At 32.3% G+C, this 26,724-nt stretch overlaps 1 protein-coding gene across 1 annotated transcript in view; it reads left to right on the top strand.

The window, feature by feature from the left end:
* The first annotated feature begins 6,555 nt into the window (after positions 1-6,555).
* LOC114333576 (uncharacterized) overlaps positions 6,556-26,724 on the top strand; it is a 39,204-nt gene continuing 19,035 nt past the window's right edge. Inside the window, exons 1-2 of the mRNA XM_028283470.2 lie at positions 6,556-6,705; positions 10,785-10,817. Coding sequence (XP_028139271.1) covers positions 6,637-6,705; positions 10,785-10,817 — 102 coding nt within the window. The 5' untranslated portion in view covers positions 6,556-6,636. The remainder of the gene's footprint in view (positions 6,706-10,784; positions 10,818-26,724) is intronic.

Consider the following 26,724-nt stretch of genomic DNA (forward strand, 5'->3'; position numbering starts at 1 on the left):
ATCTGCAATAAAAAATGGGGGCTCCTATTTAAGATTTTAAAGTAACCCCCACCTCACCTCCGTGTGGTGTTTCACTTCGCGAAATATTCGCTTTTTTTGTAAAACTTTGTGACTCGCCCATTTCCTTACGCCCTGCTCAAATCGTCAGATTTTTTAAATATACATTTTTTTGCATGTACCTACTTAACTGACCTCATCTTAACCTGACGATTTCGACCGTTTCGTTTTTCTATGGATAAATTTTTTTTCGGACTCCCCTTAATAAACTCCCTTGTATTAAGAGCCAATATACAGGGTGTAACAAAAATACAGGTCATAAATTAAATCACATATTCTGGGACCAAAAATAGTTCGATTGAACCTAACTTACCTTAGTACAAATATGCACACAAAAAAAGTTACAGCCCTTTGAAGTTACAAAATGAAAATCGATTTTTTCCGATATATCGAAAACTATTAAAGATTTTTTAATGAAAATGGACATGTGACATTCTTATGGCATGAACATCCTAAAAAGAAATTATATTGAAATTTGTGCAGCCCATAAAAATTTTATGGGGGGTTTTGTTTCTTTAAACCCCCCCAAACTTTTATGTGCGTCCCAATTAAATTATTTTTGTAGTACCATGAGTTAAACACACTGTTTTTAAAACTTTTTTGCCTCGTAGTACTTTTTCGATAAACCAGTTTTAATCGAGATGCGGCTTCTTTTTTAATATGTTTACATAAAAATTTTATGGGGGTTTTGTGCCTTTAAACCCTCTAAATGTTTGTGTGCGTTCCAATTTATTATTGCTGTACCATTAGTTAAACATAATGTTTTTAAAAAATTTTTGCCTCTTACTATTTTTCAGATAAGGCACCTTTTATCGAGATGTGGCTTCTTTTTTAATATGGTTCAAAGTATACTTCAAACTGTAATTTATAAATAAATTTTCATATTACCAAGTCTCTAAAATCGTACACAAATAAGTGGTGGATTTGACAAAATATTCAAAATATCTCAAAAAAACTAACTTTTCGAAAAAGTAGTAAGAGGCAAAAAAGTTTTAAAAACATTGTGTTTAACTAATTGTGAAACAATTATAATTTATTTGGAACGTACACAAAAGTTTGGGGGGGTTTAAGGGAACAAAACCTCCATAAAATTTTTATGGGGTATACAAATTTCACTATAATTTTTTTTTCAGATGTTCCTATCATAAGAATATCACATGTCCGTTTTCAATAAGATACCTCAAACAGTGTTCGATCTATTGAAAAAAATCGATTTTTATTTTGTTAACTTCAAAGAGCTGTAACTTTTTTTAGGTGCACATCTTTACTAAGTTAAGTTAGGTTCAATCGAACTATTTTTGGTACCAGAATATGTAATTTAAATTATGACCTGTATTTTTGTTACACCCTGTATAATAAGACGACAAGGCAAAGACAACGGCAAACGAGAAAAACTGATAACAACGAATTAGGAAGAAATGAAAAAAAGCCAATAATGAAAATAGGAACATGGAACGTAAGAAGTATACAGGGCAAAGAAAGAGAGTTAGAAGAAGAATTTATGGAAACAGAGCTAGATTTACTAGCAATAACAGAAACAAAAAAGAAGGCAGTGGCACATACAAAACAGAAAATGGTAACACTTTTATCTACAGTGGAGTCACCGAAAATACCAGAGCAGCAGCAGGAGTAGGGTGTATAATAAATAAGAAGTGGGAAAAAGAAATCTATAATTGGGAAGCAAAATCAGAAAGAATATTAAAAGTAGTAATGAAGAATAAGAATAATGACTTTAGAACAGTAATAATAATATATGGTCCAAATGAAGATGACAGTGTCAGCAAGAAGGAAAATTTCTGGAATGAATTAACCCTAGCAGTCAAGACGCAAAACGAAAAAATAATCATAGCGGGGGATTTCAATAGCAGAGTTGGTAAAAGAGATGAGATATATAAAACGGTTATAGGTCCACATGGGGAAGAAACTAGAAACAATAATGGTAAAAGAATGATTGAATATGGTATGCTACAGAACATGATAATTACAAATACGTTTTTCCAACACAGAGATATACACAAATTCACGCGAGAAGTAATAACTTGAGGAGAAAAATCCATAATCGACTACATAGTCGTACAAAAGGATGACTATAAAAACGTGGTAGATACCAAAGTAAGAAGCGGACCAGAAATCGGTAGTGATCACTACCTATTAGTAACAAAATTAAAAATGAAGAACGAAATTGGAAATGATAAGAAAGAAATGACGCAAAATCAAACGGAGTATGAAAAAATTCGATGATATAAACTAAATAATCCCGAAGTTGACAAGGTGTATAGAGCAAATGTGACAGAAGAACTAAAGAAAATTGAAGGAAATATGGAAAATTATACACTGGAAAAAATGTGGTACACCTTTAAGACCATTATATTAGATAAAGCAAAAGAAATATGCGGAACTTACAGAAAGAGTAGCAATAAAAAGCAAACGTCTTGGTGGACCATCGAAATTAAAGAAGCAGTAAAGACGAAGAAAATTGCTTTGAAACGATATCTGGCTAATAAAACAACAGATTATTATGATCAATATAAAGAAATACGGAAACACGTAAAGGATTTAATAACAAAATCAAAACAAAATAAATGGAAAGAATTTGGAGAAGAAATGGAAAGAAATTTAAGAGAACACCAAAAACTTTTCTATAGGGTGCTCAAAACCGTCAGAAAAGGAAATAAACAAGATAGTAAGTATATTAAAGACCAGAAAAGAGATATATTAATCCAAGAACAAGAAATAATAGAGCGATGGAAAGAATATTTTGAGAAACTACTGGAAGCTAATGAAAAAATTGAAACAGTTGTAGATAAACCCAGTAACATGAATGAAAACAGTGCCCAAGAAGAAATAACTATAGAAGAAGTAAGAGCGGCAATTAAAAATCTGAAATATGGGAAAGCTCCTGATAAAGATAAAATCAATGCAGAAATGCTAAGAAACATAGGGCAAATAGGAGAAGAAATATTAATGGAATATATATAAAAAAGCATGGAGGGAAGAACAAACCCCAGAAGATTGGCAAATGGCACTAATTACACCAATACATAAAAAAGGAGATTGCAAGGACTGTAATAATTACAGAGGGATAACACTAATAAGCACTGCTATGAAAGTTTTTGAGCAAATAATTAATAAAAGATTAACAGTAATAGTTGAAAGTAATATGTAAAAATCACAAAGTGGTTTTAGAAAAGGCCACAGTACACAAGATTACATATTTACAATCAAGCAGTTGATGGAAAAATCGCTGCAACAACAAAAGAAAATATATTATGCATTCGTAGATATTGAAAAAGCCTTTGATCGAGTTACAAGGAATAAACGGTGGAACATTCTAGAAGATAGAGACGTCAGTAACAAATTAATAAGAATAATTCAATATATATACAATAAAAACAAGAATTACATAATAAGAAATAACATGATATCAGAACCATTTACAACGAGTAAGGGAATAAGGCAAGGAGGGGGAATGAGTCCATTGTTATTTAACATATACTTAGACGAGATCATAAAGAAATATAGAGTAAAGGCTAAAAAATTATATGTAGGACATAGAAATTTACAATAAGTAGAAATATCTGAAGGAGCTTTTGCTGATGATGTAGTAATAATAGCGGACAGTAGAAACAACTTACAATACAATCTAAATCTCTGGAATTAAGTTCTAGAAGAATATGACCTGAAAATCAACAAACAAAAAACAAAAGTAATGGTTAATGATGAAAACCCAGTGATATTGAATATAGTGATTCAAGATGTTAGCATAGAACAAGTAAAATCGTTTCAATATCTAGGGGTGGAAATAGATGCAACAGGAAGAACTGAGTTAGAAATAATAGAATAGACAAAACAAGGAAGCTTTATTATGCAATGAACCAGAAATTCATCAGCAAAAGCGAAATAACGCAAAAAAACAAAAATGAACGTGTTCAAGTCGATATTCAGGCCTATACTAACCTATCTATGGGTGTGAAACATGGGTGTTGGATGAAAAACAGAAAAGCAGAATCCAAGCAGTCGAGATGAAATATCTAAGAAGAGTTAAGGGTGTGACCAGACATGATAGATTAAGAAATACTGATATACGAGAAGATCTAAAGATAGAAGCTACTCTGGAATGCATTGAAAAAAGACAACTTAGTTGGTTGGGACACTCGCAAAGAATGGACAAAATGAGACCAGTGAGGAAGGTTTGGGAAGCAAAAATACAGAAAAGGAAGAAAAGAGGACGATCAAGAACAACATGGGATGGGGTAGTAAGAAGAATACTAGAAAAGAAAAGAATAACATGGAGAGAGAAGTAACCAATGTAGCGAAGAATCGAAAAGAATGGAAAACGTTTTTAAATGATTAGTATAGATACTAGTAATTATAATGTAGAAATTGTAAACCCGACACCGTAAGGTATAAGGGTACTGTTTATATATATATTAAGAGCCAATATATGGTAGGGGTACATTTACAGGGTACAAGGTTTCTCCCCATGTGATAACCTGACGCGCTCGAGTAACTGCAAAAATTTCTCGCTTGGGCTCCCCTACCATAAAAAATACACCTACCTATCCCTATTAAAATTATCGTACCCGGATCTAGGAAGTTTCATCGCCGCCAGTTCATCGCCGCCATTTCGATGCCGCCAGTTCATCGCCGGCCGATTCATCGCCAGTCAGTTAATTGCTAACTGATATATTTCCGAATTTTCGACAGTTACATTTATTATTTATTTTTAGTATTAATTAGGAATTCTAGGAAATGCGAGATATGACCATTTCCGTTGCCATACTTAATCTGTTAATAGACTTTTAAACTTTTATAATATAAAATATAATTTAACACTACAAATTTAATACTATTTAGTATCAAATTTAGGGGAAGTAGAAATAGAACAGTAAATTAATATAATAATATTTTTTATCTTTTTATTTGTCATAAGTTTTGAACTGAATTTAACGTCGTGTCGTGTCATCTCCCGTGATTAACTGGCGATGAAACGGACGGCGATGAAACGGACGGCGATGAAATGGACTGGCGATGAACCGGCGGCATCGAAACGGCGGCGATGAACAGGCGGCGATGAACCGGCGGCGATGAACCGGCGGCGATGAAACGTCCCATTCCGTCGCACCCTCAGTACAAGACTGCAGTAAGTCAAAATAAGTAAGTTTCGAGATAAAGACGATTTTGTTTATTTTCGTGCTAATATCGGTGAAATGAGACACAAGTTTTAAGAAAAATTAACATTTAATAATGATATTGCATGCTTTTCAGCCTATATTACATTAACCAAAAATAGAAATTTAAATAAAATAATATTAATGCTAAAAAAAATAGGAATTTCAAAGTCACAACACTTTTGCACGGATAAAATTGTAAAAAGTATAGACACATTTACTATTAGTTAAAGTCCTCTCCTCGTACATCATCTTGTGCCAAAATATTTTTATAAAAAGTATGGTGGGCTTCTCTGCTGTCCCCAAATAAAACGCGGTATGTGCAGCCAACTTAAAACCGAGAAATCGGCTCTCAAAGTTTTTTCTCATCACTCTTTATGCACATACGGCATATTCCAATTGGTTTATTTGGGTAGTAAATAAAATAATGCGGCGTTCAGACATTGCAGAAATATAACAATAAGGTTAGGTACAAGAAAACCACATATAGCAAAAAGTCGATTTTCAATTTTCTTGAAGATACCGTGTTTTAATTGAGGACGGCAGTTCTGGTATCATACCCGAATGGCATAAGTAGGTAGTAGGTATACCTACCAAATCTTTCTTTTTGGCCATTTGAATTTTTGGCTGTTCTTTGGCAAGTTTTCTGAGAATAGATATTTTTGACCTGTCAGTACATATTGTTAATACACAAGTTTTAAAATAACTTTTTTCTTTCATGAGAAAAAATACTTTTTGGTCGTAAATAATTAGTCTTAATTTATGTGAATTGCTGAACAGACGGGGTCGTGAATTGTAAGTTTTTTAATTCCCTCTTGTCTTCTTCGCTTCAGCATCCATCTGGCTTGTAATTTTTAGAAGCCATGGAGGTGTTACCAGGAAAATGGACCAATAAGTTTTCAATTAAAAATCTTTTAGTAATATTTTAAATATTTTTCAATATTATTAATGTTTCTATTAGGTTGAAAACTTTGTCTTTCTGTTATGAATAATTTTTAGAAATAGCGTCAGAATATGGGGCATGAGACTTATTAATCGAAAGTCGTTACATTTTTTTGCGTAGTTTGATTTAGGTATAGGCACAAACGAAGACGTTAACCAATCTTGTGGAATTGTACCAGGCTTCAAGGTTATTTATTTAACATTAGACCAAAAACTTTCAGCGTTATTGTCAAGGTACCTGAAATCACGTATACATCGATAATTATATATTTTTATTCTACGGGAGAGCATTATCACAAGCATTTTGAAAAACAAAAACTTAACTGATAGACTGATTGAATAAATAAAAATAACGGCAACAGGAAATCTGGAAATTTAATTAATATTTTATAATCTGATAAAGCCAAAATATAAAAAGTGTGCTACCTTCGAAATATTGTTATAGTTGATAATCCTCTGTTGCAAGATGAATAAGTTAGCAGTGTTTGTTCTATTGTTTGCTATTGCTCTCCAGCAAACATCAGCCATTTTTTGGGTAAGAATGATTTAACATATTAGCTATTTTTTTTTCTTCTTATTCTTTTTGTATAGAGACGATTTTTGGGTTCTGGTACAGCTGCCCAATTCGATGTTATTTTCAAATTACAAAAAAGCAATAAGATATCTGTTTGGCCTCAGAAGAACAACACATTGCAGAAGTCACTTCCAAGATCACGGAATTTTAACCCTTCCATCTTTGTATATTTTAGAAACTGTTTGCTTACCTCGAAAACATCTACATGTCTTTCTACCAAGACCTAATCATGACTACTTCACGAGAAATTCTACCTTTGACGTCTATTTACCGACCCCGTCCTATGAGTTAGTAAAGAAATCTATATTATATTCCGCAAAAAACTTTACAACCATCTCCCTCTACAACTTTAATCGGCAGCATCTTTCCCCAAATTCCGTAAACTGACAAAAGCCTACCTATCTGAAAGACCATATTATTAAGTAGAAGATTTTCTTAATCAATAACTAAGAAATTACAGTACCCTATGCACAAGTAGTATTTTTATTATTTTGTTTTCTAAATATTTGGGTGTCATATGTAGCAGCTTAACTTTTAAACTTATTAATTACTAGGTAGACTATGCAATTTATTTAAATTTTGCAATTGATTCTTTCTGTTTTATTATTATTATTATTTTAAATATATTGACGATTTATGTAATTTTAGTAAATTGAATTGTTATTGTTTGGTTTTCTTGACTTTTTATAAGCTTTGTCGATAAAATTGTACAATTTTTCATGACAATAAAGCATATTTCTATTTCTATTACGACTCTGCCGGTTTTTCAATGTGCCTCCACACTGAACCAAAAAAGTACGTAAATATAATGAAGAAACATTGATTCAAAAACGGGAACATTAATTTTCGTCCAAAGATCAGTATCGTTGGTCCAATGTAAGTAGATACATTAACTAACATTAACTAAAAACATTAATTTTTATTAATTAGTACGTTCATTCAATGTACTTTATGGTTAAGAATCAATATATCGGTACATTGAATCAATGTATTTGTTGACTTTTCTAGTGAGTTTCTCGGGTATGAATCTGTCTTTTTAGGTTACTTCTCTTGGTTAAAAAATAAACTATAGCAATCTTTTTGTCCTGTCTGTGTCAGGTCGTGTTTCTATCGCGAATGTCATTATTAGTCTCCAGGTGTAGGAGCACGCCATATAGAATTCTATTTTAGTGACGTCACGTTGCCTAGCAACTATCGATTATGCCATTATGAAATTCTATTTTGTGACGTCAGCAAAATAGAATTCTATTTGGCGTGCTCTGGGCCCTGGTGCGGGGGCACGCCAAATATAATTCTATTTTGCTGACGTCACAAAATAGAATTTCATAATGGGAGAATCGACGGTTGCTAGGCAACGTGACGTCACTAAAATAGAATTCTATTTTAGTGACGTCACGTTGCCTAGCAACCGTCGATTCTCCCATTATGAAATTCTATTTTGTGACGTCAGCAAAAGAGAATTATATTTTGCTTTTTCGCAAAAGAATTCTATTTTGCTGACGTCACAAAATAGAATTTCGTAATGGGAGAATCGACGGTTGCTAGGCAACGTGACGTCACTAAAATAGAATTCTATTTGGCGTGCTCCCGCAGCTGATAGATTAGTATTGCATCGTCTGCATAGCAGATTATTTTAAGTTGTTTTTCTCCCATTTGGTATCCCTTCTTAGTTCTTATTTTTTTTATTATTTCGTCCATGAGCAATTTGAACAATAAAAGAACTCAGGGAATTCTACTGTCTTATTCTATTGTCAGTTTTAAGTGGGTCAGTTAGTTCATCTTCTACTTTTAATTTTAATCGATTGTTCTGATAGATATTTGCGATCGTTTTAATTATTCCTCGAGGTACCTTCCTTGAGTACAACAAATGAATAACGTTCTTTAATTTGGCCCTGTCAAATGCCTTCTTAAGGTCCACGAAATATAGATATTGAGGTTTGTTGTATTCTAATTTCTCTTGCACTTACCTTATTATAAATATAACGTCGGTGTATGATCTTCCCGACTTAAAACCTTGTTGTTCTTCGGCTAATGTTATAATTTCATTTAGTTTGTTTGTTAACAACCAAAGTGATCAACAATCCGCATTATTTGTTTTATATAATTATATAACATCAAGTCGGATCAGTACTCGCCCCAGCTTGAGGGTAACTTTGGATACAACCAACGCCTTTGGAAAGACCATAAAGTCAACTAGTTTTTACGGAGTCATCTTTCCTCCTTTCTGGTTATCTTCTTCTTCTTCCACAGCTTTTCCCATTTCAGGAGTCGCTCTTCTTCGCCACTCCTTTCTGTCCATCGTACCATCTTCATTTAAACCCTTCAGGCCCTACTGTCTTACCATTTTTCGTCCCATTTAAAGCTTCGACATCCTTATCTCTTTTTCACCGGTATTCTCATTCACGGCTCCAATGCTTTTTAAACACATTCATTTTTTTTTCGAATCCTGAGAAAACTAATAAATAAATATTTTTAATAAATTTAAACGCAGAATGAAAGAGTTCATTATTACCGAGGACGGAAAGTTCCTTAGAATAAACATAAAGATTCTTTTGAATGAGATATGATATTTGAAATTAAAAATCACACTAATTTTTTTCCACCCCTGTAACTTATTAAAATAAACATTATAGAAGTTTTCAGGGACTTTCAGCCCTCGATAATAACGTAATCTTTCATTCTGCGTTTAAATTTTTCAAAAGTACTTATGAGTTTTCTCAGGATTCGAAAAAAATGAATGCATTTAAAAAGTATATATGTATATACAGAGAAGGGCTAAATTATGGAATAAATTAATTTTCTCTAAAATGGACGACTTTAGAGAAAAATCCCGAAACAGGTCGATTTTGATGTTTAAATTACAATTTTTTGGCATATTATATTTCATACTAGTGACGTCATTCATCTGGCCGTGATGACGTAATCGATGATTTTTTTAAATGAGAATAGGTGCCGTGCGGCACCTCATTTGAAAAGGTGTTCAATTCTCTATTCAATAATATAAACATTAATATCATTATATATACAGGGTGGCCAAAAAACAAATTTTTAAATTAAATTAATTGACGAAAAAAGAAGAATGTATGCAATTTATTTAACTCAAAATACATTCTATCACTGTCAGAAAATAGGAAATAATGTTTATTTGGCAAATAAACATTGCTTTTCGCTTAAATTAAATGTTCAAACTGCCAAGTGGTAGGTGGGAGGCTGTTTGTGATTTAATTTAAGCGAAAAGAAATGTTTATTTGTGAAATACATAAGCATTTTTTTCTATTTACTGACAGCAATACAATGTATTTTTAGTTAAATAAATTACATACATTCTTCTTTTTGCGTCAATTAATTTAATTCAAAAACTATTTTTTTGGTCACCCTCTATAAATAATGATATTATTATTTATATTACTGAATAGAGAATTGAACACCGTTTCAAATGAGGTGCCACACGACCCCTATTCCCATTTAAAAAAATCATTGATTACGTCATCACGCTCAGATGGATGACGTCACTAGTATGAAATATATGCAAAAAAATTGTAATTTAAAAATAAAAATCGACCTGTTTCGCGATTTTTCTCCAAAGTCGTCCATTTTAGATAAAATTAATTTATTCCATAATTTAGCCCCTCTCTGTATACATCGTTATTAGGCGTCAACGCCCTTCGGTAGGGATCTATGGAGGAGTATCACCAAGCCGCAAGCCCTTATCCCTTGCCGTACAGCTCTTCCATAGGCCGATCAGACGCCAGTTACTCCAGACGAAGTCGTAGATTTTATTGAATTTTCTACTATCGACGTTGGCCTTTTATTAATTTCATGACCTGACTGAGGCTCGAACCGTCGATCGCAAATCCACTAAACTTATCGATCGACTGCGCCTCTTCCAACGAGGCCGTTGTGACCGACTTAAAAAGTATTTGAGCCGAAATTTTGCACCTACCCCCTTCATTTAGCAACTTTTTGAAAAACTTATACCATGTTTGCTTTATTTCAATATCGGATGTATCCATGATCTTATGTTTTTCTTTTATTTTTAGCCCAGACAGAGGAGAGATGTTCAAGATATACAGGTAAGTCTTTTATTATTATCTATTCTTTAAAAATAATTCAAACGACAAATATAATGTGTCTTCTATCCGCAGCATTATTTTGCAAATAGTATAGTATAGTTGATCCAAAAGATGGCATAACCCAGACATCCAAAGTGAAAGTTATCCTTCAACACCAAATTGTTCTATATGGTCCACACAATGTCCAGAAAAAAATCACACCATTTTGAGCGTCGGGTTTGGGGGGAGAGGGGGGAGAAATCGGGAAATTCGTAGTTTTTTAAGTTTTTCGCCAATATTTCTAAAACTGTGCGGTTTAGCATGAACAACCTTCTATACAAAATTGTTCTACATTAAATTTGAAATAAAAAAGGCCCTATGCATAATCTTTCTAAAATGAATGGTTCCAAAGTTACGGAAGTAGTATAGTATAACTGGTCCAAAAAAAGGCCTAACCAAAACATCCAAAGTAAAAGTTTTCTTCCAACACCAAAATGTTCTATATGGTCCACATATTGTTCAGTAAAAAGTTACACCATTTTGAGCGTCTGGTTTGGGAGGGAGATGGGAGAGAAGCCGGTAAATTAGTAGTTTTTTTACGTTTTTCGTCAATATTTCTAAAACTGTGCTTTATCGTAAACAATGTTAAATACAAAAATATTCTACATGAAATTTAAAACAAAATATGTTCTATACATAATTGTTATAAAATCAACGGTTTCAGAGTAACAGAGGGTGAAAAGTCGAAGTTTTCGATACTTTTTATATTTTTTGGGCAATATTTTATGATTTAACTATACCAAAAACCCAGACATCCAAAGTGAAAGTTATCGTCCAACACCAAATTGTTCTATATGGTCCACATAATGTTCAGAAAAAAGTCACTCCATTTTGAGCGTCGGGTTTGGGGGGAGAGGGGAGAGAAATCGGTAAATATAAAAAGTATCGAAATCCTCCACTTTTCACCCTCCGTAACTCTGGAACAGTTGATTTTATAACAATTATGTATAGAACCTTTTTTGTTTTAAATTTTATGTATACTATTTTTGTTTAGAATATTCCTTACGCTAAAGCATAGTTTTAGAAATATTGACGAAAAACTTAAAAAAACTACTAATTTACCGACTTCTCTCCCATCTCCCCCCTAAACCTGACGCTCAAAATGGTGTAACTTTTTACTGAACAATATGTGGACCATATAGAACAATTTGGTGTTGAAGGAAAACTTTTACTTTGGATGTCTGGGTTAAGCCTTTTTTTGGACCAATTATACTATACTACCTCCGTAACTTTGGAACCTTTCATTTTAGAAAGATTATGCATAGGGCCTTTTTTATTTCAAATTTAATGTAGAACAATTTTGTATAGAAGGTTGTTCATGCTAAACCGCACAGTTTTAGAAATATTGGCGAAAAACTTAAAAAACTACGAATTTACCGATTTCTCCCCCCCTCTCCCCCCCCCCCAAACCCGACGCTCAAAATGGTGTGACTTTTTTCTGAACATTATGTGGACCATATAGAACAATTTGGTGTTGGAGAACTACTTTCACTTTGGATGTCTGGGTTTGGGTCTAACTATACCATACTAAAAACATAAATATACAGTATACATTATAGATCATTTGATGTCGCTCGGTGTTTATTCTAATAAACATACTTATTATACACACAAGTATTTGAAAATTATACAATATAAGAATGGATAATACCACTACTCGCTTTTAGTCAATATTAGGATGGTTTATGTAGTTTCAATATTTCAACTCCTCTATAAACCCACAACTCGAATCATTCCAATTTTTTCATTGATGTCGCACTCAAGTTCCAAGCTTCGATTCCATAAAATATGCCAAGAAATCGTAGCACCTCGCTAACCTAATTCTTGACTCCAACTTTAAATCTCTTGTGTCGAGCAATCTTCCCATTTTGTAGAAATTAGTCAAATTATTTGTCGGAATGGAGAAAATTTGTTAATATCAAACCCATATTTGTTTATTTGTTTATTGAACTTTTTTTTTACGCAGTTAGTCATTTAAAATTTGAGAAATCAAGTCAAAAGAAGAAAAGTAAATTTTATTAAATTTAGTATGAGTAAATAATAACTTAATTGAATAATTTTTTGTCAAAACAAGAAGATATCAGAGTTAGAGTTTAATTTATTAAGTAAGAGATTGTTGCAACAAAATTTAAATTTAATATTTTTTTTAATCACATGTACACGGCTTATTTGATAAAAACAAAAGATTACATTTATATGATATTGAGTGTTTTCAATTTCCCTGTTTCCAAACTGGAAGAAGAAAGCAATCAGAAATATTAGAAGCCACCGATCACAGGTATTGTAGCCAATACAAATTCAGCCCTGAGAATAAAATTGATTAGAAAATTTAATTTGAATTTAGTTTTGTTTTTACATAGGCAATAAATAAAATAATTGAATAATTAATTAAAGTAAGAATTTGCTAATCAATCTAATTAAATAGATCTAATAGAGCATAACAATATTATTTAAGGGGCCAATGATTGTGCCTTTGTACTTATTTATATAATAAGTATGCAACTCCTTCTGGGGTCGGATTAGTGTGACTTTTTAGTGCGATAAAAACTCCATGAAAATAATATTTTCATGGATAATATTATTATTATTATTTCATGTATAATATTATTACACACCTCTTTATTTTTGATAAAATGTGTCGTTTTTAAAACGACCAATTCAATTGTAATTAATTTATTAGAAAAATTTAATAAACTGAAATATTTTTAAACCAGCATTCAGAAATAAACGAGATCTATAATTTATCCCTATACCCTTTGGGACTCTGGACAATACCACCACATATACATGTTATTAAACTCATAACGAGCGAAACCGATTTTAATGAGGTTTTTATACAGGCAATGACAGTCTTTTGTTACAATAATGAGTTTACGGCTGTCAATTGTCCAGGGCATTGTCAACGGTGCTCTTTTGTTGTTTCCATACGTGACACCCCATCTCGGTTTGCCATGACCTGTATTTTTCTCGGTGATAGGGGTTATTTTTGCAAATGGGAATTGGGGAGTTTGATGGAGGGTTATAAGGGATGTTTATACTCAGTGCGTGTTCATGTGCCATATTTTTGATGGTTCGTCATTTAGCTGAAAATGAGTTTGCGGATATTTTCTGGCCTATATGGCACATATTGTTAGTTGAGACCGAAATTGTGGTCGTAAAATCCTATTTGATGCTCTCACTTGTAGTTTTTAGGGCCATTTTCTAAAACGATATGTTAAAACTTTTTATATTCAAACCAAAGGAGACATTCATCATGTAAAGTACTATTTTCAAGTTGTTATTTCGTTTTATTATAAACTTTTCTACATGTATACCCTATTCAAAGAATATACGACTCTTTTGGATTATCTCGACAACGAATAATTTGCTGTGTAATATAAGAAGAATGAAAGTAAATTGAAAATTACATTGCTGTTTATTGGAACAATTATTAGAGCCATTTACTTTCGTACTTCTTATGTTGCACACTGAAATATTCGTTGTCGCGATAATCGAAGAGAGTCGGATATTCGTGGAATGACCCATATATGTTTTGTACGGTTTTTATATGTAAGTATACTATCGAAAATCCTATACAGGGTGTTTCATTAATAATTGTCTATATAGTAACTGGAGAAACCTTAGCACAAAATACGAAGATTTAAACTAAAACACTTAAATAAAATGTGGTTCCTTACTGAGTTACAGGGTGTTTTATCTAAAAATTTAAAAAACTATTTTTGCTCAGCATTGTAAAACTATTCGACGTATCCTTTTCATTCTTGGCAGAAAGTGCGACTACTGTACACCCTACTAAATTATGATGAAGAAACGTTTCTAGCTACTACCGGAGGCGTACGACAGGGGACATAGAATGGTTGACCGTTCTTTAACTCTACGACACTGATGGAATTACTATTTTAGTGCCATTTTTAGATTCTCCAATACTTTCGACGTAAATAATATACTTTTCAAAAATGAATAACCATTTTCAATTTCGTTGCAAAACGAAAACACAGCCGAACCATCTTCCAGTCCAATCAGAGAGTGCTGCAAGCACCCCTACCGGTTTCGAAACTTATTAGTCTCTCATCAGGAGGCACATATGCTGCTCTCCCCGATCCAACCAAAACAAACCACAGCGTGCAGTCCCGGATTGCAACGAACGAAATGGCATAGATGCCCTAGCGGCAACTGCTAGCAAAAAGACTAAGTTTTCACTCTAATGGCATATAAAACAACATAATGCTATTCTACATCCCACCAGAATGAAAACAATGGGAACCTTTTCTGGTTACACCTCCGAGGCTTCTACAATTTGCAAGCCATACGGATGCTGAGACTAAGGAAGATGAGGGAATTCTACAATTTACAATTCACGTCCCATCTGCTCAGCGCGGTAAAGTTCCAACGAGAATGGTTCCCTTCATACTCCACACAGAGTAAATGTAAATCAAAAATGAATAACCATTTTCAATTTCGTTGCAAAACGAAAACACAGCCGAACACTCTGTGTGGAGTATGAAGGGAACCATTCTCGTTGGAACTTTACCGCGCTGAGCAGATGGGACGTGAATTGTAAATTGTAGAATTCCCTCATCTTCCTTAGTCTCAGTATCCGTATGGCTTGCAAATTGTAGAAGCCTCGGAGGTGTAACCAGAGAAGGTTCCCATTGTTTTCATTCTGGTGGGATGTAGAATAGCATTATGTTGTTTTATATGCCATTAGAGTGAAAACTTAGTCTTTTTGCTAGCAGTTGCCGCTAGGGCATCTATGCCATTTCGTTCGTTGCAATCCGGGACTGCACGCTGTGGTTTGTTTTGGTTGGATCGTGGAGAGCAGCATATGTGCCTCCTGATGAGAGACTAATAAGTTTCGAAACCGGTAGGGGTGCTTGCAGCACTCTCTGATTGGACTGGAAGATGGTTCGGCTGTGTTTTCGTTTTCCAACGAAATTGAAAATGGTTATTCATTTTTGATTTACATTTACTCTGTGTGGAGTATGAAGGGAACCATTCTCGTTGGAACTTTACCGCGCTGAGCAGATGGGACGTGAATTGTAAATTGTAGAATTCCCTCATCTTCCTTAGTCTCAGCATCCGTATGGCTTGCAAATTGTAGAAGCCTCGGAGGTGTAACCAGAGAAGGTTCCCATTGTTTTCATTCTGGTGGGATGTAGAATAGCATTATGTTGTTTTATATGCCATTAGAGTGAAAACTTAGTCTTTTTTTCAATATACTTTTCATTGGTAACGATAAAGTCATTACTTTTCGAGATATTTGAAGTTAAATATGAAACGGCACAGTTATTTTGATTAATTTATGATATTATTCATATGATTAAAATTTAAAAATTATTTGTACCCAGTACTTTAAAACTATTTGGCGTATCCTTATCATACTGGGCAGAAAGTGTAGGTACTGTACACCCTACTAAATTAAGATAAATAAACGTCTCTAGCTACTACCAGAGGCGTACGACAGGGGATAGTGGCTGGTTGACCCTTCCCAAATTCTACGCGACTGACGAAATTGCTATTTTAGTGTAATTTTTTGATTGTTTAATACTTTTTATGTAAATAATATACTCTTCATTCGTAACGATAAAATGATTAGTTTTCCAGATATTTAAAATTAAAAATTAAGCGACACAATACACTAATCAAAATAACTGTCGTTTCATTTTTAACTTAAAAGATCTCGAAAACTAATGACTTTATCGTTAAGAATGAAGAGTATATTATTTTCATAGAAAGGATTGGAGAATCCAAAATTGAACTAAAATAGCAATTCCGCCAGTGACGTAGAATTTGGAAAGGGTGAACCATTCACTTTCCCCGTCGAACGCCTCTGGTAATAGACAGAAACGTTTGTTTAACATAATTTAGTAGTTTTTACAGTACCTATACTTCCTGCCAAGGAAAAGAATACGTCAAATAGTTTTAAAATGCTGAGTAAATATAGTTTTTAAATTTTTAGATGAAACACCATGTAACTCAGTAAGGAACCACATTTTATTTAAGTGTTTTAGGTTAAATCTTCGTATTTTGTGCTAAGGTTGCTCCAGTTACTATATGGACAATTATTAATGAAACACCCTGTATAAAAACCATAAGGAATGTGAGAAATGTAAAAAAGCTTTAAAAATAGAGAAATTAGAGTTTGATTTATTCGCTTATGGTTGATAATAAAAAAGTTAGGTACTTTAACAACTAGCCATGTTTTTCATCAATACAGGGTGTGCGACAAACTTTATAGGGTAATTCTGCATGAAAAAATAATGACAGTAAGCTTTAAAAACCTGTTGAGATATAATATGCAAATGAAATTTTGTTGGTTTTAAGAGGTAGTTATTGCGCATTTTTGACATACAATTAAGAATTTTATATTCAGCATTGGTAATATGACTCATATGCGCGCCAATGCATTATATAAAATTCTTAATTTTATGTCAAAAAATGCGCAATAGCTCTTAAAATCCACCAAATTTCATTTGCATATCTCAACCGGTTTTAGAGCAACAAATAAATCATCAGTTTGTAAGAAAAATTGTAACATCACGTATCTCGGAAACGAAGCATTTGCGGACATGTGTTTATAAAGCAACCTGTCATTATTTTTTCATACAGAATTACCCCTTAAAATTTGTCGCACTTATTAAGAAACAACCTGTATTGAAGAAGAATATGGCTAGTTGTTAAAGTAGGTACGTACCTTTTTTATTATCCAACATAAACGAATCAATAAAAAAAAATGTTAAGAAAACCCGATGTAGGATCAGTACTAAATTATTAAGCATTTGAAAAAGTTGCTGAAAGAAATATTGTACTCAATTCACAAAAAAGCGACAAAAGTTTATGCCATAATTACAGGCGAAGAGCACTAATAAATGATGCATATAAAATACTTGCAGGAGCAGAACATATAAAAGGTAATATACAGAGTGTTTGATTAATCTTAGATTTCTGGGCTTAAAATAGGTCTATTCAAGCTAACTTACCTTAGTACGAAAGTTGATAATAACCGAAATATAGGGTGTCAAAGTTAAGGTGGGGGTCAAAGTCTTTTATTTTATTTATTCTTGAATATTTCCTAACAGGCATGGGATAATAACACGAAATTTGGTAAGCGGTGGTTTTTTGGGATGAGAAATCTAAATTTGCCACCTAAAATTATTTATTATCAAGAGGGCGCCACATACGTCTTTCAGCGCTCATTTAATACGTTCAATTTTTTTATCCTCCACTCTACATACTTTTTGAATCAAAAATTTTATTCTCTTAATATTTTTACTTAAAAAATGTATACTATACATTCATCTCGCTAAACTCAACTGTTTTCGAGATAAACGCATTTTAAATCTGCGATACAACATAATTTTTTGCAAAATATATATCATTGTAGTTAGACCCGAAAAATAAACTTGAAACCATAATAATTGTGCCTAAATTTTTATGGTTTTAAGTTACTTTTCGGGTGTAACAACAATGATATTATGCCAAAAATGATGTTGCCTCGCAGATTTAAAATGCGTTTATCTCGAAAACGGTGAAGTTTAGCGAGCTGAATTTTAAGTAAAAATATTAAGAGAATAAAAGTTTTGATTCAAAAACTATGGAGAGTAATAAAAAAAATTGAACCTATTAAATCAGCACTGAAAGAGGTATGTGGCGCCCTCTGGGCAATACATCATTTTGGCGGCGAATTTAGATTTCTCGTCCCAAAAATCCCTCGCTTACCAAATTTCGTGTTATTATCCCATGCCTGTTAGGAAATATTCAAGAATAAATAACAGTTTAACTTTGACACCCTGTATTTCGGTTATTATTAACTTTAGTACTAAGGTAAGTTAGCTTAAATCGACCTATTTTAACCTCAGGAATCTAAGACTAAGCTATGTCCCATTCTTGACCAAAAACCTTGTACCGGGTGTCCCAATAAGAATGGCTCTCGGCCATATCTCAGGAACCGTTTATAGTAGAGCTTTGAAATAAAAAATTTTATAACAAAAGTTGCCTCAGGAAAAGCCTGGAAATTATTTTCGTAATTATGGGACCACCGCTAGAGGGCGTAATTGAATATCAAAAATTAAAAAATCTAAATTTTACAAAATTTTCCTAATGAAGGGGGACTGGAAATACGATCGTCGTATTCTTCATAAAATTCTACGCATATTTGATTTGACAAGTTTAGGTCTACCTTTGGAAATAAGAGGTGGGGGTGAGTGGGAACCTTGTTATGAAAAACTGGCTGTGAGTCCGGTTCTGCTTAATAAAATTTTGCAAACTTGGTCTTGTTGTAGACAGATCTTTTTCGTCAATGTAAAAGTTATGATTTCCAACCAACTTACTGAGTAATATGCCAGCTAGAAGGCGGTATTTAATTTTTTTAGAAATCTAGTGTTCCTTGGAAAATATTAAATACAAACATGCATTTTTAATACCATATTACAAAATTAGACAAAATTAGCAACAGAATAGCGAAAACCGCATGTTAATACCTTTTTTCTATCTCGAGATATCTTACAAAACGTGTAAATTTAAAAACATAACTGTCACTGTCACCGGTAAACGAAATTAATTAAAAGTAGTGTGCTATGGAAACAACAAAGAAACATTTTCCAGCTGTCAACGTATATTAGGTCTTTTCAACGCTTCTCATTTGTTTCGAGCCTCGTTCATATCTCGTATATTAATATTATACACGGATTATACGGCATATGACAGAGGTTCGAAACAAATGAGAAGCGTTGAAAAGCCCTATTACAAAGAAATAAAAACAACTATTTAGTGATGACATAAACGTTCAAATTTTTGCCCATCATTTTCGTTGCAAACATTTACTCTTTCAAGAGTAGATTGAACAGCAGTCTCAATTTCTGCTTTCGATATGCTTTGAATGGCGTTTAGTATTCTCTGGATAATGTATCCTAGAGTAGTGTATGATGGGCAACAATTTGAATATTTAGGTCGTCACTAAGTAGTTCTTTTTGTTCTGTGTTATATTTAATTTTAATAGTATTGTCTCTCTTTATATTGTTGTTTTAATTAATTATATTTTTATACGTTGACATCTGGAAAATGTTATTTTGTTTTTTTCCACAGCACACTACATTTCATTAACTTAGCTTACCGGTGATAGTAACAGTTATGTATAAAATTTACACATTTCTCGAGATATCTTGAGATAGAAAAAAGGTATCGACATGCGGTTTTCGCTATTCTATTGCTAATTTAATCTAATTTTATAAAGTATGATTAAAAATGCATACTTGTATTTAATATTTTCCAAAGAAAACTAGATTTCTGAAAAAAATTAAATAACGCCTCCCAGCTGGCTTATTACTTATTAGGATGGTTCAAAATTATCACGCTTACATTGAAGAAAAAGATCTGTCTTCAACAAGACCCAGTTTTCAAAATTTGATTTAGCAGAACCGGACTTACAGCCATTTTTTCATAACAAGGTTCCCACTCACCCCCACCTCTTATTTGCAAAGGTAGAGTTAAACTTGTTAAATTAAATATGCGTAGAATTTGATGAAGAATACAATCATCGGATTTCCAGTGCCCCTTCATTAGGAAAATTTTGTAAAATTTAGATTTTTTTATTTTTGATATTCAATTACGCCCTCTAGCGGTGGACCCACAATTATGAAAATAATTTCCAGGCTTTTCCTGAGGCAACTTTTGTTATAAAATTTTTTATTTCAAAGCTCTACTATAAACGGTTCCTGAGATATGGCCGAGAGCCATTCTTATTGGGACACCCGGTACATTACAAAAAATAGATAATGATAATATACAAGAATATCAATATGGATTCAGAAGAGGATGCAACAGAGTAGATCAAATTTTCGTGCTACGCAACATACAAGCAGAAAGCTACGAATATGGAAAATCTACAGTAGCCCTATTTATCGACTTTGAAGAATCATTTGACAGAGTAAAACGGAAGAAAAATGTACAGGGTACTTGGGAATTAGTGAAAAAATATTGAGAATGATAAAAGTGGTACACAGAAAAATAGGAAATAGGCTTAAAATAATTGTAAAAAAATAGATAAGTTTAAAGTCAGTGGGGGTGCAATAAGTGGACCCATTGTCATCACCGCTGTTCAGTATCTTTCTTGAAAAGAGAAAAATCAAAGAAGCGGCTCTAATTATGCTAAACGAAACCAATTGTGTCGCAAATTCCTCGGTGGAATGCAGTAGGATGTGGATACCCATACTGAAAGAGGAAGTCAATAGAAAGAAAATACCACAATTAGTAAGTCAATAGTCGAGTTAGTACATATTTTATATTTTAGTATTACTTATATACCCATGTATTATTGATATTATTTATAATTTAAACAAAATTATAGTAAAGTCAGAATTTGGTATTAATTTTGAGAGTAAATTAAATGTAAGACCAAATACTTACGATGTCGGGATAGTATCACGAGGTTTTTCCTGGTTTTCCCTCGTGATTTACTATGAGATCTCTAACGCGAGAATTTTAATGTCACCGTTGCATGTGGTTGTCTTTTTAAAGACAGATCACATGCTATGATTTTTTTGTGACGGATATTCTTGAGTTGGGGTTGATTTCATGTAATCGAATGAACTATCTTTCAGTAAAGTCGTCCCAGGAACGCAACTCATAAATATTGGCAATATCATTTTAAAGTCATCTACTTTAAAATGTATCATATGTATCTGAATTGCCGATATAAATGAGTCAAATTAAATAAATTATTAGAAGAATTTTTTTACTAAGCAACAACATTTTTGTTTATATTAATAGTATTTTGTATTTTGACAACGGCACCCGATTTGGGCGTCGAAACGTTAATAAAAATCATTTTTTAATAATATTGTGGCTTATTTCCCATTCTAAATAGTTAAAATTGTAAAAATGCCACAAGAAAATAGCTTCAGAACAACATTAAGAAACCGGTATGGGCCTAGCGTGTGTCAAAATTTTAGGAAATTGGAAACCTTCTACGAGAAACTGGCACACTGTCAAAATTCTATCAAATTCTTAAAACGATGTAGAGATAACAACTTAATACCGAAGGGCTTGAGGTTACGGCCAGCATACTCAAGCAGAAGACTCCAAAATATTCTACATAGAGCCAGTTTGTCAATGATCCGGGAAAGGTTACAATTTCACAGGTCAAATTTATTTTTTATTGAACAAGACATCGTAAGTATTAAAGATTTGCTTTTCGGAATGATATCAAATTCTGATTTTGATCGAATTATTTTTAGTTTACACATAATTTATCAAAATTCATATCAGAAACAAAGAAATATACATTTAAATAAATTTAATATTCTTTTAGAACAAAATAGTATACATACTTTTGATAACCTAAATAGAAATAATGACATATTAGCGACAGTTGTCAATCTATCAAATAGACAGTTAAATGCAACGGAGAATTTGGTATTGTCAAAGGGTTTAAACTATGCTGTTACTCATCCATCTATTCCAAAATTAGACATAATTAGTTCAGTGGAAAAAATATCACAGTGTTTACCAACTCATGAAAAAGAACAGTATAGGGTACTATGTAAACTTGAATTGGAAAAGACAAATCAAATTGAACAGAACATCAGTAAAGAGGAAATTAAAGCTTTAAAAACTTTAAAAAATGATGACTCCATAACGATCCTACCAGCGGATAAAGGAAATGCAACTGTAATAATGGATAAAATACAATACGAGGACAAAATTACAGATCTAATTACAAATGGACCTTATACCAAATTAACGAAGGATCCAACGAAAACACTGGAAAACAAAATCTATAGAACTTTATTCAAATTTAAAAATGATCTAACATACTATCAAAGAAAATTAATTACACCTCATTACAGTAAGTCACCACATTTTTATGGAGTACCGAAAATTCATAAAGCGAACATACCACTTAGACCCATTTGTAATACCATCAGTTCTCCCTGTAGTGAACTATCAAAATTTTTATTAAACATTATAAAACCATTTGCTAATAATGATGACACATTTATAAAAAATACAAAACATTTTGTAAACAAATTATCAACTATTGAATTTAATCCAAATAATATTTTAGTAAGTTTTGACATAAACAGTTTATTTACAAATGTGCCATTAGATAAAACTTTAAACATAATCAAAACGAAATTAGAGAATGATGATACATTGACAACTAGGACAAAACTAAATGTATCAGCTATAATGGAGTTGTTGACATTATGTACTAATAATACCTATTTTCAACTAAATAATGAATTTTATAAACAAAATTTTGGTCTAGCAATGGGCTCCTCTTTATCTCCATTATTGGCTAATATATTTATGGAGGATTTCGAAACTAATATCATTTCTAAACAAAATTTAAAACCCACTGTATGGTGGAGATATGTAGATGATGTGTTTTCAATATGGCCTCATAGATCAGAATTGTTGGATACATTCCTGAATATTATAAACGATCAAGAAGAGACAATAAAATTTACAATGGAAAAGGAATATAATAACACCCTGCCTTTCCTCGATGTTTTAGTCTTAAAGAAGGATACTGGATATGAGACTCAAGTGTATAGAAAACCAACACATACCAACAGATATCTCAATTACAAATCAAATCACAACATCAATGTTAAAAAGGGAATCATAAAATCCTTATATGATAGAGCCAAAATTACTTGTTCTAACGAAAATTCCTTTTTAGAAGAAAAACAGTTCTTAACATCTGTTTTATTAAAAAATGATTATCCTTTATCGTTTATAAATAAGGAATTGTCAAGATTGGATCGAATGGAACAGAACAACATAGAACGGGATCCTACAACATTCACAAGAAATAATACGAGGAAAATATCAATACCATACATAAAAGGACTATCCGAGAAACTTAAAACAATAGGAAATAAATTCAACATTTCAACAACATTCAAAACAACCAACACATTGAGATCTATTCTATCTAAAACTAAACCTAACAATGAACAAGAAAGGACAAAGAATTGTATTTATAAAATACCTTGTGAATGCGAACAGTTTTATATAGGTGAAACATCAAGACCATTAAACGTTAGAATAAGTGAACATCAATCTTATATTAAAAATAGAGAATTTGATAGATCTCAAATATGTCAACACGCATGGGATAATGAACATAGCGTTCAGTGGAGAGATTCAAGTATAGTCCTGAAAGAAACAGATAGTAAAAAGAGAAAAATCAAAGAAGCGGCTCTAATTATGCTAAACGAAACCAATTGTGTCGCAAATTCCTCGGTGGAATGCAGTAGGATGTGGATACCCATACTGAAAGAGGAAGTCAATAGAAAGAAAATACCACAATTAGTAAGTCAATAGTCGAGTTAGTACATATTTTATATTTTAGTATTACTTATATACCCATGTATTATTGATATTATTTATAATTTAAACAAAATTATAGTAAAGTCAGAATTTGGTATTAATTTTGAGAGTAAATTAAATGTAAGACCAAATACTTACGATGTCGGGATAGTATCACGAGGTTTTTCCTGGTTTTCCCTCGTGATTTACTATGAGATCTCTAACGCGAGAATTTTAATGTCACCGTTGCATGTGGTTGTCTTTTTAAAGACAGATCACATGCTATGATTTTTTTGTGACGGATATTCTTGAGTTGGGGTTGATTTCATGTAATCGAATGAACTATCTTTCAGTAAAGTCGTCCCAGGAACGCAACTCATAAATATTGGCAATATCATTTTAAAGTCATCTACTTTAAAATGTATCATATGTATCTGAATTGCCGATATAAATGAGTCAAATTAAATAAATTATTAGAAGAATTTTTTTACTAAGCAACAACATTTTTGTTTATATTAATAGTATTTTGTATTTTGACAACGGCACCCGATTTGGGCGTCGAAACGTTAATAAAAATCATTTTTTAATAATATTGTGGCTTATTTCCCATTCTAAATAGTTAAAATTGTAAAAATGCCACAAGAAAATAGCTTCAGAACAACACTTTCTTGAAATTTTCGTCAAATCCGAAACAGCAGTATGTACTTGTATATCAACGAAAATACCAATGTCTAGAATTCGCTGATGAAAAAGATAGATGGTCATCACCTCTCACCATAGTGGTACCTTTTTTTCGGGCAGAGATGTGTATATCCCCTTAACAATATGTAATCTTTAAACATCGACTTAGTTAATTATCTCGATTAATTATAATACTGTAATCATGTATATAACCTAAAGGTCTTTTTACCTTTTCCTGTGGCTAGTTTCATCTACTAATGCTTAGACGTTCTGAGTGACGATGGTCTGGTAGGACCGAAAACATTTTGATGTATTATATAAATGAAATAACTATAATCAAAAACTAAAAAATATATACAGGGTGTTAGTAAATAAGTATGAAAAACTTTAATTGATAATTCTACATAAAAAAATAATGGCCGCTTGCTCTATAAACGTATGTCCGCAAATGGTTTGTTTCCGAGATACAGGGTGTTGAAATTTTTATTTTAAACTGACAATATTTTTGAATTCCACGTTTGATTTATGAAAAAGAACCTTTCTTGTATTTTTTCCTATGGTGCAACATTTTTATGCGAAAAAATAAAACATCTTCGAGCGTATTTTTCATATCTTAATACATTGTCAAGAACTCTCCAATATAATAAAGTTGTTCTACGAGTTGTTCTACAAATGTTCTACCAAAGTAGAACAATAACAGAAAATATTACTAAAAAGATTTTAACTAGGTGCAAAGCTACAACAAATGTTCAAAATTACGTCCTTTAAAGGTAACAGAATAATTTTATATTCACCATTGACGCCCGTACAGGTAATGGTCTGAATTTTTTAAAGAAAAAAATAGTACGCCACTGAGAAACGTCAAATTAAAAGTCTTTTTTGAATTCCTAGTTTAATTTACGACAAAAAAGCATTCTTGTCTTTTTTCATATGCAGCGCCATTTTTATAAAAAAAAATAAAACATCTTAACGCTTACAAATTATTCGAGGTAGATTCCATATGCATAAAAACCTATTTCAAATACTTTGTAAACGTTAAGATATTTTATTTTTTACATAAAAACGGCGCCTCATATGAAAAACAGACAAAAACAAAATATAAAATTACTCTGTCACCTTTAAAGGAGGTAATTTTGAACATTTGTTGTAGCCTTGCACATAGTTAAAATCTTTTTAGAAATATTTTCTGTTATTGTTCTAGTTTGGCATTATTATATTGGAGAGCAGTCCCGGCGCTAGGGTATAAGGTGCCCGCCTGCAAAACTAGCATAGGTGCATTCAACGGTTTTCTTAAATTAGTATTTTGTATAGCACCAGCAGAAAAAAAATCATTTTGGCGCCCTCCAAACAGGGGCGCCCGCCTGCAGTGCATCCCTTACAGGCCCGTTATCGCCGGCACTGTTGGAGAGTTCTTGATAATGTATTACGAAATGAAAAATACTCGCGAAGATGTTTTATTTTTTTGTATAAAAACGGTGCACCATATAAAAAAAGACAAGAAGGGTTCTTTATCATAAACTAAACGTGGAATACAAAAATAATTTTTAATTTGAAATATCTCAGTGGCGTACTATTTTTTTCTTTAAAAGAATTCAGACCATTACCGGTAGGCACGCCAATGATGAATATAAAATTGTTATTTGTTTGCCAAAAAATGCCCAATAACTACCTCTTAAAACCCACCAAATTTAATTTTCATAGCTTAAAAGGTCTTAGAGCAATAACAAAATTCGCAGTTTGAAAAAAAAAATTCAACACCCCCTATCTTGGAATCGAAGCATTTGCGGACATACATTTATCGAGCAAACTGTCATTATTTTTTCATGTAGAATTATTCCTTAGAGTTTTTCATACTTATTTACTAACACCC

This window comes from Diabrotica virgifera, chromosome 2 (genome assembly GCF_917563875.1).
Source record: "Diabrotica virgifera virgifera chromosome 2, PGI_DIABVI_V3a".
Lineage (NCBI taxonomy): Eukaryota > Metazoa > Arthropoda > Insecta > Coleoptera > Chrysomelidae > Diabrotica > Diabrotica virgifera.